Source organism: Talpa occidentalis, unplaced genomic scaffold, assembly GCF_014898055.3.
Source record: "Talpa occidentalis isolate TD23 unplaced genomic scaffold, MPIMG_talOcc4v2.1 talOcc4.9, whole genome shotgun sequence".
In the NCBI taxonomy this organism is placed as follows: Eukaryota; Metazoa; Chordata; class Mammalia; order Eulipotyphla; family Talpidae; genus Talpa; species Talpa occidentalis.
The window spans coordinates 24,298,311-24,317,100 of record NW_023605305.1 but is presented as its reverse complement, the minus strand read 5'-3'; the positions used below and the strand labels follow the sequence as shown (position 1 = coordinate 24,317,100).

At 42.4% G+C, this 18,790-nt stretch overlaps 1 protein-coding gene across 2 annotated transcripts in view; it reads left to right on the top strand.

Moving 5' to 3' along the window:
- The first annotated feature begins 6,581 nt into the window (after window positions 1–6,581).
- Window positions 6,582–18,790, top strand: part of TRIT1 (tRNA isopentenyltransferase 1) — a 34,148-nt gene continuing 21,939 nt past the window's right edge. For both annotated transcript variants that reach the window (XM_054691013.1, XM_054691014.1), the window contains exon 1: window positions 6,582–6,755. In XM_054691013.1, coding sequence (XP_054546988.1) covers window positions 6,582–6,755 — 174 coding nt within the window. The remainder of the gene's footprint in view (window positions 6,756–18,790) is intronic.

Here is an 18,790-nt window from a genome sequence, read left to right as displayed (position 1 = left end):
GAGCTAACCCACATGGCACAGCAGACCTCTCTTCTCTCTCCTGCTGCTCCCCTTAACAGTGTATTTCAATAGACCTGCCTGTTCTGCTCCCTACTTTCTCTCATGAATCCTCTCACCACCCGCATCTTTGGCCTATACCTAGGTCTTCTATGCATAAATAAATAAATAAATCTAAAAAAAATAGAAAGAAAAAAGAAAAATTGGCACCTGTTTCACTGAGTTGTTAGGAGCAATAGTAAGTACTCAGTAAATGATTAATGCTACTTAAACCACACCCAGAATGACATCAGTCATATTTGAAAGGTAATAGAAGGGATTGGTAAAATAAGATTCAGAAGGAGTACTTAAAGTCATCTGGAATATAAACATTGATGCCTCAAGAGTTGGTAAATCATCAGGGAAGGAATAGGCAGGGTTTGGGGAGACAGCTAGGCAGAGGAGGAATGGAGGGCAAAGACCTGAATCTACCTATCCCTAGTCCCTGATGCAATAGGTCAGGGCCAGGAATCTCAGTTGCTACTAAGGAAGCAGGGAGGTAGAATCCTGAGATCATGCTTAGAAAAACATTGGAATAAGGGGTTGGAGCCCAGGTACTGCAGAGATGTAAAAATATTCACAGTGCCACATTGTAGAGAAATATATATGAAATTGTGGTTTCTTACAGGAAGTTTATGTGCATGCAAACAGGATCACAAAATAAGGCGTTGTACATCTCAGATAAAGGCTACAAGCCTCAGAAGGGGAAGAGAATGCTTCATTTGAAGTCATCAGGAAAGTTCTTGTTGAGATATTGTAACTAACTGGAACTAGAAGTTCCAGTAGTATTTGGCCAACCCAAGAGTAGAAAGGTTCTAGGCTAAGGAATAGATTTGGGAAGAAGGGATTAAGAAGGTTGTATGGAATCTGGGAAAAGGGAAAGAATCTGGTCTGATTTGCTGGCTCAACTATACAAAACAAGGGGAGTTGCACAAGATTTCTAAGGGGATCCTTTCACTAGCAAACATTTTTTATGATTCTTGAAATAGGGAAGTTAGGAAAGAAACTGATTGTGGTTAGGGACAAAATGAGGTTGAAGTGATGGAGTCATCCAAAATAGAGCACCTAACAGGAAGTTAGAAATGTGACATTGAAGCTTTAGAAAGAAGGTTGAAATAACCTGATGCAGGTTTGAGACTCATTAGGATTTAAAATGATGAAGGGGGCCTCCCTGGTGGCGCAGGGGTTTAAGATGCAGCACTATAAAGCTACCTGCAGCCACAGCAGCACAAGTTCAATCCCCGGCCAGGGAGGTGACCCACATGGCACAGCAGACCTCTCCTGACTCGCCCACTACTCCCCTTAGCAGTCTATTTCAGTCAGTTTGCCTGTTCTGTTTCCCACTCTGTCTCTGATGAATCCTCTCAGCCGCTATACCACTGGCCTGTACCCCAGCTCTTGTATGATAAAATAAACAAATCTTAAAAAAAAATAAAATAAAATGATGAAGGCCCAAGCCATGAGAAAGAGCAAGGGCCAGGGGCCAGAGAGGGCTTGAAAGAGCCATAGAAGAGAACTGGAAAGGACCTCCGATAGCTCACATCTTTTCTCCTTTTGCACTTCCCCCATTCTGCTTTTGTAACCTTTAGAGACCCCCTGTGGAAGTGCACATGGAAGTGAGCACCCTCAGAAAACACTCTAGTATAGTCTAGAGCAAACCCTGTGATTCAGGGCCTCCCCGGTGGCGCAGCGGTTGAGCGCTGGGTTGCGAAGCTGCGCGCGGCCTCTGCGGCGCCGGTTCGATCCCCGGCTGCTCCCCGGCCACCAGAGGAGGGTCCCACATGGCGCGCAGACCTCTCCTGCCGCCCGCTGCTCCCCTCAGCAGTGTACTTCGGTCCTTCTGCCTGCTCTGCTCCCCGCTCTGGCTCTGGTGAATTCTCTCGCCCTCCCGCGCTTCTGACTGTACCCAGTGCATGTATAAACAAAACAAACAAAACAAACCAGCAAAACAAAATAAATAAAGCATGCCTCTATAAAAAAAAAAAAATTAAAAAAAAAAAAAAAAAAAAAACCCTGTGATTCAACTTTAGGTATCATATAAACACAATAACAAACATGGTGAGCTAGATTCTATTCTTTCCCTCACTTGTTTTGTGTATTTCTGATGCTTTCAAATCTGGATCAGCTAATCACAGTAGGAAACTAGTGTAAACGACAATTCACCAAAGCAATCAAAGCTGTTTTGATAGCAACTCTACTGGATTATATATTGTGCCCCCCTCCCAACCACCACCAAATTCATGTCCATCCAGAATCTGTGAATGTGATCTTACCTGAAAGTAGGGTCTTTGCAGATGTATCAAGCTAAAATGAAGTGATACTGAATTAGGATGGGCCTTAATCCAATGACTAGAACCCTAAGGAGAGGGACATTCAGAGACACTCTCAGAGAAGATGACGATGTGAAGACAGAGGCAGGATTGGAGTCACATGTCTATACACTGAGGAATGGCAAGGATTGCCGATACCCACTAGAAGCTAGAAGAGGTAAGGAATTTTATTTTAGATCAACATCTTGATTTTGTGTTCCTGGCCTTCAGAACTGTGAAAGGATACATTTCTGTTGTGAAGTCATCCAGTGTGTGGATGTCTAGGAAACTGACACAGGCATCAAATTCATGATGAAATATTCCTGCAGGAAATCTTATATGGGGTATTTAAGTACCACGGAAGTTAGGCTGCAATGGTACCTTGGGTAGCTCGACAAAGCTAGTGTTTTTCTTTCACCCAACTTTCTTCTCTTTCCTTGGAAACAGCCTCTGGCACGTTCCTTCTTCTGTATTAAAAGTCACAGCATTTTGTAGAATTCCATCTTTCTGGATGCTCCACTTTCAATGACACTTTCACTCCTATGGCTTCACATTTACCTTTTCTGTACAGTTCATTGTTATTCTAAAAAAACATAAAGTTTGCAGAGGACAGGAAATAATAGACAGGTTTCCCCACTCTCCAAAGATAGATTGTTCCTATTTGGTTTGATTTGGAAGGTTATTTTTGGGATCTGGAAATGTTATAACCATTCACTTACATGGAAATTTTTTTGTGTATACCTAGACCCACCTAATAATCTACCAAATCATACTGAATAGGAACGTTCTACTTTCAGATAGTGAGAGAACTATATAATAAACATTAATGAGTCATCATCCAGATATTCCCTCTACCTTTCTGTACTTTCCCCTTTTCTGCTGTTTCCATGCCCATCACAGCCCTTGTACTCAATTTCCAAAGAAGGTGAGGTAGATGCAGAGGTTGCCCAGCCTGATTATAAACTTACTATAGGGTACAACACATAAGGTAAGAGTGGGGCTGAACTTTCAGAAGGGCAGGCAAGAATTATTATCCTCCAAGTAACTTGAGTTTCCCTAGTACTTCATTTCTGCATTTTAGGTATGCTCTTCCAGACTGAACCTATCCCATCATGTTTGAGTTTTAAGCTAGAATTTTTTTATGCCAGGGGCTGCCCTGATGGCGCAAGGGTTTAAGTCTCAGCACTATCAAGCTATTGGTAGCCACTGCAACACGAGTTCAATCCCCAGCCAGGGAGCTACCCACATGGCACAGCAGACCTTGCTTTTCTCACTCCCTGCTCCTTTCAGCAGTGTATTTCAGTCCCTCTGCCTGTTCTGTTCCCCACTCTGTCTTTGGTGAATCCTCTCACCCACCCCCCACACCTCTGGCCTGTACCCCAGCTCTTGTATACATAAATAGATAAATCTTTAAAAAAAGGAATTTTTTACCCAAAATAATCTATAAATAGTAGAGTATGGGTTTACATAGCTGAGAGTATTGGTATAAACAGCTGAGATGGGTTTCAGCATCCTCCACTTCTAGACATACACATGCATTTCAAGTGAGACTCCCTTTCCTCTTCAGCTGTCTTTCAGAATTGATTGCGCTTCTTCCCATCTGGCTTCGTAGACGGGGGATAATAGCTCAGGGCTAATACCTGTGCATGACTACAAATAGCTTTTCTGCTCCCTTTTGTTGCCTTTTGCCTCTTTATTATCCTATAAAGCTTCCAAACAGAGGATTTTGTGTTTTTTTTTTTTTTAAGAAATACTTATTAACTCTTGGCCATAGACTTCAACTTCCCAATTTCCCCTTGAACTTCATCTCTTCAATTAGGATTTCAAATTACAGATTATCTCTCAGGAACTGTTCTTGGTATAATTTAGAGTTCAGAAGATCATCAGGGAGACAAACAGAAATGCAAGTAAAATAACTTAAAGGTGTAAAAATATTCTTCTTTTGGTAGGACTGGCAGAATTACAAAGAATGGAAGAGGGATCATGTTGTTCTCACTTCTCGTTTGTTTTGGACCACAGGCTCCTTTCTGATTTAGAAGTCTTTCCTGCTCGGCATTTCAGTGATAATTCTCCCCATGGTCTACAGGATCCCTGTTCTCTTTGTTTCTATAGCAACAGTCCTGTGTTGCTTGGCTAGAAGCAATTTTCTGCTACTGTGGTGAAGCCCCATTTTTTCATTCCTTTCTCCCTAGTTGCCTTAGTAACAGCCTCTCCTTCTTCTGGTCTCTCAGTGGTAAATTCCAACTCCCCCCCCTCTTTTTTTCCTCTCTGTAGTAACAGTCACCTGGTCATGAGTTGGACAGTGCTTTTCCATCTGTGAGTGAACATACTTTGTCATGGTTAGATTGGCATCATGAAATTAGCCTCCCTTTTGCTTTATTTGCATCATTTCTCTGGCCTGCCATCTTTCTGGTGGTTGCCATGGTAACTGTACCCTCTGAAAGTCTCTAGGCAAAGACTCTACAGTTAACAACCATCATGTGAGAGTGTCTGCCAATATGTGGATACACATCTCGATTTAAAACCCAGCCCCAGGCGGTTACCACAAATTGGAGCAAACAAGTCTTTTGATCAAAGCAGGCTGGATTGAGAAAAGGAGGTACAGGGACCAGAACTGGGATCTGGTATCCTCCAAACAATACATGTGACTGTAAGATTTAGGCTGCATCTGAAAGAGTTGTCATTATGCTGATGTGATCCAAGTGATTGAGAAATGTTTTGGCAGCCATTCCAGGCAGCCCTATCATATACCCTAAACTTCCAGGAGTGACTCCTCTGTCCCAAGGGATCCTCTTGATATGTCCTGGGAGCTGGACAGAGTCATGTAATCTCAGGGAGAAAGCAATTAGAACTGTTAAGTTGGCTAAAAGGGGTTAGTACAATAGGTATTTAGGCACTTTTACACATTAGTGAAAATGTCTCTGCCCTTAGGCTGCTGCTCTTACCTCTTTAGTGAGGCAGATGGGGTGTTATTATTATAATAATATGAAGTGTTCAACAAATGGTGCTTGTTATGTGCCAGGGCATTGTAGCAGGCACTTTTCAGACATTACTTCATTTTCTCCTTATGGCAATCCCGAGAGATATTTAAAGATAAGAAAAGGAATCCTAAGAAGTAAAGCTAATTTTTGAATGTCATATGGCTGATAAGTGGCAGAGTTGGGATTTGAACCCTGGTACATGGTTCCAAAACCCATTTTTAAGGGTTGATGGATGTGGTGAATGTTGGCTCCTTCTGGTCCTAATTTTCCTCCCTCCCACATTAGTCTAAGGGTTGCTACTACTTTATCCTTTCTGCTTTCGGTATTTTCCCTCTTCATATTTTATGGGTTTATTTGCTTGTTTTTTCTCAGTGGTCACATGTCTTGCATTCTCTCTTTCTCTTTTTTAAAGACTTATTTTTATTTATGCACGGAAGAACTGGGTTGCAGGCCAGAGGTGCAGCAAAGAGAGGATTCACCAGAGACAAAGTGGGGAGCAGAACAGGCCAATTGACTGAAATACACTGCTGAGGGGAGCAGCGGGCGAGACAGGAGAGGTCTGCTGAGCCATGTGGGTAGCTCCTGGCTGGGGATGAACTGCGGATATCTTCATAGGGCTGAGACTTAACCCTCTGCGCCACCAAGGAGGCTCACCTCTTGCATTCTCTTACCATAGGGATTCATTGTGCCTTCTGATTGTGTCTGAATTGGTGTTGCCAGAGGAAAACACTAGAGCAGCCTTGCCTGAGAACTGGGCAGATTTGCTCCTGGGGAATGCTACACGTCTGAATTCGCTGGCTCCAACGTAAGACAGACAAGCAATTCTCCTCTTCATTTAACAAGTGTCTATTCCGTACCAGGCACTGTGCTAGGAGCTGAATACAGAGCAACAACCTAGGCAGACTCTGTCTCTTTCCTTTATGGAGCCAACAGCTTTCAGTGAAAATCAGACAATAGACTACAGGACAATACGCATTTTGTATCGAAATGAGTGCTATGAAACAAAAGAAGTGTGCCCCTAAAGAAAGAATACTAGCAATAGATAAGACTGCCGTGCTCTCCTTAAAAGAGAAGGCAGGCGGACGGTCTGACACCAGTAAGCGGATGACAGGCACGTCCCGAGCGTCTGAAGCTCCGCGCTCTTGCTGCGGCTGCCAGCACCTCTGCTTCCTCCCCGCAAAGCCGGAGGTTTACGCATGCGCACTGACGGTTGCCATGGGGACAGCTGCCCCGCGCAAGCGCAAATGTTTTCAAGATGGCGGCGGCGGCAGCAGCACGAGCAGTTTCTTTGGGACCTGGGCTCTCGGGCCTGCGACCGGCGCTGCCACTTGTAGTGATTCTCGGGGCCACGGGCACCGGCAAGTCCACCCTGGCGTTGCAGCTCGGCCAGCGGCTCGGTGGCGAGATCGTCAGTGCTGACTCCATGCAGGTACGGCAGTGCGATGCGCCCCCAGCCTGTGAACCCCCGAGGCCCTGCGCCTTCCTCCGGGCGGGTGGATACCCTGTCGCAGGACCGTGGCGGGTGAACCCCGAGGCTTGTAGCGCGGAGGGATGAGAGAAGAGAACCCATAATTACTAGACACCCACCTTATGCCAGACACAGTGCCAGCTGTTTCACTTTCATCTTGTTTACTTCTTACGACATTACCGTTCGGTAGTTATTATCTTCATTACAGGTCGGGGAATTGACCCAGGGAGGGGAAACCGTTCTGCATGTCACAGAGAATAAATGGAGGAGATAGTATTTAACCCTACAAGGTTGACCACAGGTATCCGGAATGAAAATCGTTCCAGAACTTTCACTATTTTAAGGTCACCCAGCGAAACCAGAATAAATATGTTATCATTTATGATTATCTGCAGAGGAAATGAAACAATGTGAGAATGGAACAGAGTGAATCGTCAGGAGACCTGTATTCCAGCCCCAGATTTGTCACCAGCTACGTGGCCTTAACAATGTCGGCTTTTGTTGTTGTTTTATTTATCTGTAAAGTGAAGAAAATGGCATCTACCCCACAGGGGGTCCTTAATAAGTAAGATCATGAGTATTAGAATGAAGAGCAGTGTGATCTGTTCTGAAGAACAAATGCTTATTGAAATGGAGATTTAATTTTTAACCTACTTGGTTGAAGAGATTTAATTTTTTATCTGCTGAGAGCTGAAGAGGCATTGTCCTCTTTCTTGAGTGGAGGAAGGGTTGCCCATGAGTGTAGTACACTTCATACCTGGGAGCACTTGTACTCAGATTGAGAGAGTGACATTTTGGGTAAGCCTTTGATGGAGGAATTACAAGGGCTATTTGTTGAGAATTTACAGTTTTGAGTTGTGTTTTTTTTTATAAGATTTTTATTTATTTATATTTGCACAGAAGAACTTAGATATAGGCCAGAGGTGTAGAGGGGGTGAGAGGATTCACCAGAGACAGAGTGGGGCGCAGAACAGGTGGATCGACTGAAATACACTGCTGAGGGGAGCAGCAGGCAAAACAGGAGAGGTCTGCTGTTCCCCTCAGCAGTGTATTTCAGTCGATCCACCTGTTCTGTGCCCCACTCTGTCTCTGGTGAATGTGGGTCACCTCACTGTCCGGGGATCAAACTCAGGGCATGATCTCCGGCCATTGCAGCATGATGATAGCACTGAGACTTAACCTCTAGGCCACCAGGGAGGCCCAGTTTTGAGTTTTCACATAGACTCAACAAGGAAGGACAGTCCTTCCCACTGCACCTATTAAACCTTTGGTCATAACTTCTACCCTCATCAGTTAATTGGGGTGACAGGACTGTCAACATACATGAAATTATTAGGATAATTAAACAACTACCTTTTTAATATTAAAAGAGCAGGTTTATTAGGAAAGGGGACAGAAGAATAAGGGACACTTGCATAGACACAAGCGGGCAGGAAGAGCTGTCCCGATAAGGACAGGTTTGCTGAGAGAGGCCTGCATGGCCACAGGCGGGTGGCCTTGAGAGCTGCCTCTGCTGAGGGAGGTCAGTGCAGAGAAGCTCCTGCATGGTGCAGGTGATGGGCAGGCAGGAAGGCTGCTGCCCTGCAGAGGGAGAGAATTGGTGAAAAAAAAAACCTCCTGCATAGGCACAGGTGAGCAGAGGGACTGCTGCTAAACAACTACTTTTTGCCACCTACTTTGTGCCACTTCAGGAGACAGACTGTAGATGAAATCTAAGTCATGTCTTTTCTAATGTGACTTTAACCTAACGTCTTTGACTCTCTGTTCTTTTGTAAAATAGGAAGAACAGTATCAGTAACAACACTGTGATAATTAGGTGATGATAAAGTGTGTTAATGTATGGCGCATAGTAAGTGCTAAAAATGTGGTAGTTGCTATTTTTTTTGCAAGGTTCTTTTGGAGAAACAAAACCATATCTCTAGCTTCAAGGAGTTTTTTTCCTTCTACACATGAAACAAAGCAGAGTTAAGTATTTGAATTGAGACATCGATGATGCTTTGCCAGGTGGTCAGGGTCAAGAGGAGAGAGACTATAAGTGATAGATTTTATGATAAATCATAGAATTTCTGAGAAGGTCGAAATTAAAGAAGTCTGGTATAGTTATGTAAAGCTTTCTGAAAAAGGACTTGAAGTCCTTTGATAAGAAAGAAGACATCAAGGAAATGTTCAGGTATGGTGTAATAATAGATATTTGGTCTGATACTTTGGAGACTTGAGTAGTATAGCTGTAAGTAAGATGGGACTAACACTGATTGTATCTAAGGTCCATTCTAGTCTTAATGCTCTGTAGTTTTTATAATTTTGAATTGGCGTGGTGTTAGTGGGACTAGAGGGGAAGAGAAAGATGTAACATTTCGAAGGTAGTATGGTACCATATGAGTTGGTCTCTGATTTGTGAAAAGAAGAGAGTGTGCATTGTGATTCAGGATGCAGGTTTGTGTGCCTGGGAGAATATGCCTGGAAGTCAGAAAGATCTGGTGGGGGCACAGAAGGAGTGGCAGTGCTTCATCCAAGGGGAAAGTGATGTATGGAGAACATAATAGATATGATCCCACTTCAGACACTTGCTCTTGTTTTCTCTGGTAGAATCCCTTGCCCTGTAACCAAGTGGCTCACTTGCTCTCTACATTCAGGTCTCTACTTAGATGTCACCTTATTCAAGGCCTTCACTTACCATCCTATTTAAAATAACATACCCTGGCTTCCTAGCACCACCTCCTTCCCATATGCCACACATAATCCTTGTCAGGAAAGTGTTCTCAATAAATCATCTTAATTTTACATCAGTTTTCAAGTGAGTTAGTGAGTTCTGGCAATGATGGTTGGGTGTAGTTCTTCATTAGCCATTGTCCATATCTTGGAAATGTTTCTTTTTTTTGTTTTAAGATTTATTTATTATGCATATAAGAACTGGGGTACAGGCCAGAGGTGTGGGGGGTGAGAGGATTCACCAGACACAGAGTGGGGAACAGAATAGGCAGACTGACTGAAATACACTTCTGAGGAGAACAGCAGATAAGGCAGGAGAGGTCTGATGTGCCATGTGGGTAGCTCTCTGGCTGGCCGGGGATCGAACTTATGCTGTAGAGGCTGAGTATAGCTTCACAGTGCTGTGCTTAATCCCTTGCGCCATCAGGGAGGTCCCCTCAGAAATGTTTCTTTACTCATTGTTGTAATACTACAGGGTTCAAGTTACTAAAGTTCTTTCTTGCTGGCTGTAAAATAGGCCATATCAGCATGACGTTGCGCCTCATACAGTGCTGACAATATGGTACATCCTTAATATTTGATGAAATGTTTGTTGAGCTACTTTACTAAAATGGTGCATCTTGACCTATTTAGATTCTTCCTGTGGTTATAAGTAACTAGAATGAGAGAATTAAATTTCTTTTATCCTTGGACGCCATGCAGATTAATTAATGGCTGAAAAACACTGAAGATTATTGAGCTTTCTGATGACTCAATAATGGCTACCGGTTATGTTTAATTTGAATTCAAAACAGGATCTTAGAAACATTTCCTTTTGGGCCCCACTAGAAAACTTTTGACCTTAGATTTTTTCAGTCTAAGTAGTGAAATAAAGTATCCCTGCCCTATTTGCTATGGTGTATGCATAGTTCTTACTACCTTTGCTCACCATGCCCTTGTTAGGGTAATGTTCTGTGATTGCTTTTTTAGCCAATGGAAGAAGATCAAGCTATTTAGTGACTTGAGGTTGACTCCAAAGTTTTTGTTAAGCATGTGAACAAAATGACATTCTTTATGTTACATCATCAGTTCCTTGAAATAACATTTTAAATTTTGAATAAATCCACAGGAAGAATAACAACAACAATGAACAAATTCAGTTTCTATAGCACTGTTTATAAAATGCTTACATATGCTTCTTTATCCTCATAATACACCTAGAAGGTAGATATTATTATTAATATCATTTCACAGTAAGTAACAGAGCTGTAGTTGAGCAGAAGTTTCTAACTTTCTGTGCCCAGTGCCTGATCCACTACACAAAACCATCACACCTTTAGGAGATGTGGGATTCATTCATTAGAGAGTATCTCTTAACTTGTATGCCACACTTTTTCATGGGAGTCTGCTACATTTTGATCAGGATATGAAATGTAGTTTAGGATTCATATTGTGAATTAAACTGTGACTTCTTAGTGATGTCTGTGAAATGGAGTGTTGAGCTGGGTGGTGGCCATGTGATGTGTTGCTTAGGGGTGTCAGACTTGCTGAAGCTAGGAGATATAATTTAATGCCATTGATTTAGTGATAGATAGAATGTTTACTGGAACAAAGGGGAAACTTGGCTTTGTGGAGAGACTAGACAGAGCAGTAAACTTCTTGTAATGGCCATACAGTCCAAAGGGTGACCAAATGGAAAGTGTGATAATTAGAGACTTTTCACATTTCCATATTGGTCTTTGTAAAAACCAATGCTTGCATTTTAATAATGCCTTTTGGGATGCTACCCAGATTTTTTTTTTTTTTTTTTAATTTCGAAGTGCCCTCGTAACTCAAAAAGAATTTAAAACAGTGCCTTGAATCTTGTCTTGCACCTCAAACTTTGTCATCTCTTTGGCCTACTTTAAGTATAGGATCATCTCAAGGCAACCCCTATTGGGTACTTGCCATCCAGGGAGAGTGCTTGTTTTTTTTAAACATGGAATAAGTAAGCATTTTAAGTATTGCAGTAGCTTCTTTGAGGTAAAACCACAATGGAGTGTTAAGGGTTGTGTGTGTAGGGTGAAGATATTGTCATGGAAATGATAGACAATGGTTTGCTTCTGTAGCCATGTAACATCTGAAGACCCTACCTGACCTCATTCTCATATACGTGATTTCTTGAGGGCAGTAAGAACTATTCTCTGAGGGATGGGCCCTTTGATTTGAGATTTCTTTTCGGCTCTACTATGGATTTCTGCATGGCAGGTCTGACAAAAGTAAGAAACAATATTTGTGCTTAATTTTCGGAGTTACTCAGCCTGCAGTTTCACAAATTGTAGAAAGATAAATATTCCCAGTCAGCAGTAAGAATCTAAATTCAAGGAGGTACAGGTAATACCATCCTTGTTTTCCAGGATGGAAAAACTGAGGTACAGAAAGATTAACGAGCAGACTAGAGATCAAACTGCAAAACACTTGCACACCTGGGAATTGGATCTGGGTCTTCTAACTCATGTGTAGGGCTTGATAAATTGCAGGAAGATGATACTGAAGGTCTTCTTTTCAGCCTGAGTCTGTTTCTTGGCATGTAAATTCAGGTACAGTGCATCGCCTTCAGTGATTAGATGAAACATTGTACTGAGAACTTGAAGGCACTTGCCAAAAGATGTACAATGACTGCCCGGAAATACAGACTACCACCTATATTCCAAGTGTTCCATATACGTTTATTTTATTTTAATTTTTTAAAAGATTTATTTATATATACAAGAACTGGGGTGTAAGCCAGAGGTGCAGGGAGGTGAGAGGATTCACCAGAGAGAGTGGGGAGCAGAACAGGCAGATCTACTGAAATACACTTCTGAGGGGAGCAACGGATGAGACAGGGGAGGTCTGCTGCGCCATGTGGGTTGCTTCCTGACCGGGAATGGAACTCGTGCTGCAGTGGCTGACAGTAGCTTGATAGTGCTTTCTTTTACCCCTGCACCACCAGGGAGGCCCCTCCATACAGGTTTATAGAGAGGAAGTATCTCTAATGCCTTAGTTCTCCAAGTCCTGTGGGGAAGCAGTAGTCATACATAGGGGCACAGTTCCCTTTGTGTTTGTCTAAGCCTATAAGAGGAGAAGTAAATGATTCTTGGCAGTCTGACTAGTAAGCAGGCTGTGTGTTGTCTAATAGATGTGGTGTTCTATGTTCTTTTTGTCTGCTTTGGAACATAAATCAGGAGCAGATTTTTTTTTTTTTTTGCCGAAGGACTGTCTGACGGTACTCAAGGGAGATCTGGGATGCGTGGGGGAGGGATATGAAAAAAGAGAAGGGATAGTGGATCACAGTGGCATACTAGGACATGAAATAAGTCACAGAAACCTGTTAATCTGGAGATTGGGATAGGTGGCTATCCAGAGTGTTTGCTACAACTGACAAGGCAGTCTTTTAAAAAAAAGATTGAGCCTGACAAGAGACTAAGAAGGAAATGTAACAATTTTTAAATCATCTTAAATTATGTGATGAGTGTTTAGGTCCTTTGGTTCATCTCCATTGTGAGTGAATATAGTTTTCTGTTTGATGGCAGTGTTAAACTTGCATGGGACACATATATATATTCGTGGGTTGTTTTTCAGTTATGTGATGAACTTTGGAGCCAAACTTCCTGTGTCATGTAAAGAAAGAGAAGTGACCACTGACCAAATGGCAAGCCAAAGAAGAGCCCAGATGGGGACTTGCAGATTCAGATTTGTGAGGATGAAGTACTGAAGCTTCAGTGTCTGGGACAGGGTGTTGAGATAGCTCCACTTCAAAAAGGAATGTATGTTTAAGGGGTTAAAGTTACTTGGGGTGTGTAAGAAATCACTTAGGTGTTCTGTATGTACTCTAGTGTGGCTTATATGAATTGGTTTTGGGTTTTTTTTTTTTTTTAAACATTTATTTATTTATGCATACAAGAACTGGGGTAAAGGCCAGACGTGTGTGGAGGGGGGATGGGAGGATTCACCAGAGACAGAGTGGGGAACAGAACAGGCAGACTGACTGAAATACACTGCTGAGGGGAGCAGTGGGTGAGTCGAGAGGTCTGCTGCCCCATGTGGGTAGCTCCCTGGCCGTGGATCGAACTCCTGCTGCAGTGGCTGAGGTTAGCTTCATAGGTTGTGTCTTAATCCCTTGTGCCACCAGGGCAGCCCAGGAAAACTATTCTTGATGAAAGAACAGCATGGTCAAATAAAAAGAAGAGTAAAAGTGTATGGTATGTTTTCAAGAAATGATCAACAACCATACTTGAGGGACAGTAGTGAGAGGTGAAACTAGAAATACAGACCCTGGGAAGAAGTTGTAGAGGCACGCTATGAGGTATGGGTTTTTAAACAGAGAAGTGATAGTAAATCTGTTTCATAAAGTAGTTTTTAAAAAAAAAAATTTTTTTTAAAGATTTATTTATTTTTACAAGAACCGAGGTACATGCTAGATGTGTGGGAGGGTGAGAGGATTCACCAGAGACTGAGCAGGGAACAGAACAGGCAGACTGACTGAAATATACTGCTGAGGGGAGAGCGGGCGAGATAGGAGAGGTCTGCCACACCATGTGGGTTGCTCCGTGGCCGGCGGGGATCAAATCTGCACTGCAGAGGCTGCAGACAGCTTCACAGTGCTGTGTTCAACTGCCTGCGCCACCAGGGAGGCCCCCCAAAAAATTATTTTAAAGATTTATTTATTTATGCATACAAGAACTGGGATGTAGGCCAGAGGTGCAGGGTGGAGGTGAGAGGATTCGTCAGATAAAGTGGGAAGCAGAACAGACAGATCTACTGAAATACACTACTGAGGGGAGCAGCAGTCAAGACAGGAGAGGTCCGCTGCTCTTTTGTAGACTGTCTCAATTAGATTTGTCTGATGGTATGGGATTTCGGGAAAGCATACCACAGACGTAAAGTGTTATTCTTGTTGTGTCATATCAGGGTATAATATCAACATAGCATGATATCAGCATGACTTACTGGTTGTCAACCTTAATCATTTGGTTGAGGTTGTGTCTGCCAGGGTCCTCCACTGTAAAGTCATGTTTTTTTCTGTTCTATATACTCTGTTAGAAATGATTTGCTAAGTCCAGCCCACAATGAAATCATCTCCTAGATGATTTGGGGACATATGTTAAAGTATCACAATAGTTAACTAACTTTTTTTTTTTTTTTAAGATTTATTTATTTATTTATACAAGCACTGGGTACAGTCAGAAGTGTGGGAGGGTGAGAGAATTCACCAGAGCCAGAGCAGGGAGCAGAACAGGCAGAAGGACTGAAGTACACTGCTGAGGGGAGCAGCGGGCGGCAGGAGAGGTCTGCGCGCCATGAGGGACCCTCACCCAGTGGCCGGGGATCGAACCAGTGCTGCAGAGGCTGTGGGCAGCTTCGCAACCCAGCACTCAACCGCTGCGCCACCAGGGGAGGCCCAAGGTTTTTTTTTTTTAGATTTATTTATGCATACAAGAGATGGAGTACAGGCCAGAGGTGTGGGTAGGGGTGAGAGGATCCACCAGAGACAGAGTGGGGAACAAAACAAGCAGATTGACTGAAATACAGCAGGCAAGTCAGGAGAGGTCTGCTGCGCCATGTGGGTAGCTCCCTGGCTGGGGATCGAACTCCTGCCACACTGGCTGCGGACAGCTCCTTAGTTTGCGCCACCAGGGAGGCCCTTCACCCACTAGTTTTAACATTTATCAATAGATCTTTCCTGCTGCAATTACTCTGATAATCGCCTTCATTTCCTTTATTTTTATGAATTGAAATGCTTCTGCAAAGATTTGACCCTATCCCCTATTTGTTTACATCATTTACTTACATCAGTATGGATATTTATTTCTTTGGGTTATAATCTGGTACCAAGTTACTTTGTTGCTCAGATTATTCCAAATTTAGTTATTGGATGCTCTTTCACATGACTTTTGTGTTCTTTGGCATGCCCTCATGTTTGTTGGTTTGTTTAGTACTTCCTTACTCTCTGGCACTACGAGATGCTCCTGATTTGTATTTGTCCTGGCTTGTATAAGTCCAAGAAACCACTATTTCTCCAAGGAGGCCTGGCGTGTCAGGTGTGCTTGTTGCTTCTTGGTATCATTGCTTCTGTTCCCATCAGGGAATGTATGTATATACACTAATCCATGTACAGACCAGGGGGAGACTTTCTGAGAAACCTGTTAGGTGGTTTTGTCATTATGGGAATTTCGTAGAGTGTAATTACACAGTCCTAGATGGTACAGCTTATATACACCTAGGCTGTGTGGTGTAACTTTTTGGGACCATAGTCACATATGTAATTTGTTATTGACTAAAATTTCATTAAGGAACATGTGACTGTATACATAAATATCCATATTTATTTCTGTGTTTGTGCATATATATATATTAACTAGCATGAATTTTTAGCAAACCTCTGACTACTCTGGTACCACAAGGCTTGCTTGCTTAAGAGTAAGCAATCTGGCTCTCATTTTCTACATCTATCTACTCATTTGTGCAACCTGTAAAGTTTCAGCAGTTCAGTCTATGAGAAACAAATTTAATGTTTGTATAATTCTTTTTGATGGTTTTAGTTTCACTGTATCCAGTTATAATGTTGTTTTACAAAGTTACTAGGTCAGTACCCCCACCCCCTTCAGCATTGTTATGTCATACATTTGTAATACAGCTCAATTGTTGCAGTCTGCATTGGACCTGGGTTCCTCAGACATTCTGGTTATGTTTTAAATTTGCATGCAGTGAAATATACTCTATGGGTTTTGACAGCTGCATGGAATTGTATCCACTGCCACAGTATTATACAGAATAATTCCATCACTCTAAAGGTTGCCTTGTGTGGCATCTTTATAGTCAATTCCTCTTCCTACCCCAGCCTTTACTACCACTGTTTTCTTTTTTTTTTTTTTTTTTTTTTTTTTTTTTTGTTGTTGTTGTTTTTTGGTGGGACCCTCACCAGAGGCCGGGGAACGAACTGGCCGGGGAACGAACCGGTGCTGCAGAGGCTGTGGGCAGCCTCGCAGCCCAGTGCTCAACCGCTGTGCCACCAGGGGAGGCCCAGTACCACCGTTTTCTTTTTCTTTTTTTAATTTTAATTTTTTAATTGAAGTGCCATTGTTTGCGGTTATCTTCACTGTGTAAGTAAGGGATCTGAGGAATAGAGAGAGGTTAGCCCAAGGTTACATAGCTAGTAAGTGGTGGATCCAGGACTTAAATCCTGAATTCCAGAGTCCTTATTGTTAATCTCTTCACTATATTATATGCCTCTCATTGATGATGGAAATGTTAGACAGTTAAATGTACAGGTCTTGTATCATGAGAGAGAACTAGATTGTACATTCGGATTTTGGGAATTATTAGCACAAAAATGGTTGTAGAGCTTGGCCTTCCTGGTGGCTCAAGGGGTTAAGTCTCACCATTATGAAGCTATCCACAGCTACTGCAGCACAAGTTTGATCCCTGGCCAGGGAGCTAGCCCACATGGTGAAGCAGACCATTCCTGCCTTGTGTTTTGCTCCCCTCAGCAGTGTATGTCAGTCACTTTGCTTGTTTTGCTCCCCATTTTGTCTCTGGTGAATGCGCTCACCCCCCCCCCCCCGCTCCCTCTGACTACACTCCAGATCTTCTATGCATAAATAAATAAAATAAATCTTAAAAAAAAAATGGTTGTAGAGCCATGGATGTCACCCAAGGAAAGTCACTCACTAAAATGGTAGGTGGATGCCATAAAGACTGCCGTTTCTTAAAATAAATCAGTAGTATCAGATTGTTTTTTTTTTCGATTACATATCTTGAAAGTTTTGTAGAAAAGTACTGTATTTGGAAGTGAGGGTTCATTAGTGATCTCAGTGAGTGAAATAATCCATGGAGAAGTAGGGGGCAGCCAGCAGATTTGAATGATTTTTGGGAGTTTTTCCAAGGTAAAGTTTCTTTGGATCAAAGTCTTTTGACTTTGAAGTTGTTGACGTTTTCAGGCCAGATGTCTCTTTGTTTTGCAGTGTGGGATTGTCCTGTGTATCACTGAATTATTAGCAGCATCCCTGGTCTCTACTCACTTGATGCTAGTAGCACCCCCATCCTTGCAGTTGTGACAGCCAGAAATGTTTCCAGATGTGCCAGATGTCCCCTACTGGACTAATTCACTTCGTGGTGATAACCATCACTCCAGATTCTGCTGATTTTCCTTAAAGTCTCTTGTAGATTTTCCTTGCTGTCATTAACTTCTTTTGGCACTTCAGCTCTGTTGATTTGGAGAGTACAGGTTATTTCAGGCTTTTGACTCAACTCAGGAAATAGGACATCATCAGCCTGCTCAGTCATTTTGAAAATTACCATATGATCCAGCAACTCCACAGGCAGGTACATATTTAAAAGATTTGAATGATGCAACAAAATTTGAAAATGATATTTCACTGCTAATATTTACTATCAAATAGTTTGTCATTATACCTAGTATCTAGTATCCAAGTCTGTATTATTGTGGTAAAATATACTTAACAAAATTTACCATTTGGGTGGGATTAAGCATCTTGTTCTGCAACCATCACCACCTTCCATCTCCAGAACTTTTTTCATCTTCCCAAACTGAAATTCATACCCCATTATACGCTAGCTACCCATTCCTGTCTCCCCAGCTCTTGGCAACCACATTATATTAATAGTTTCTGCCTTTGAATTTCACTATTCTTGTTACGTCATAGAGTGGAATCATACAATATCTCTCTTTGTAACTGGCTTATTTCATTTAGCATAATGTTTCCAATGTTCATTCATGTTGTAGCATGTGTCAGAGTTTCCTTTATAAGGCTGAATAAGATTCCATTGTGTGGATACACCACATTTTGTTTATCCATTCATCCATGATGGATACTTAGGTTGCTTCCACCTTTATTGTGATAAAGCTTCTGTAAACACGTTTGTATCAATATCTGTTTGACTCTGCTTTGGATTCCCGGAAGTGGACTTTTTTGAGGAGCTACAATACTATTTTTCACATGTATGAATCACTTTTTTTGCCTACCAGTGGTGTACAGGGCTCCAGTTTCTCTCTATCCTCCAATATTTGTCCTTCCTCCTTCTCCCTATTTCCTTCCCTTCCTCCTTCCTTCCTTCCCTCCTTCCCCCTCCTTTCTTTTTTTAAAAAGATTTATTTTTATTTATTTATGCATACAAGAACTGGGGTGTAGGCCAAAGGTGGGGGGGTGCGGTGGTGGTGGTGGTGGTGGTGAGAGAATTCTCCAGTGACAGATGGGGAGCAGAACAAGCAGATCTACTGAGGTACACTGCTGAGCGGGGCAGCGGGTGAGTCAGGAGAGGTCTGT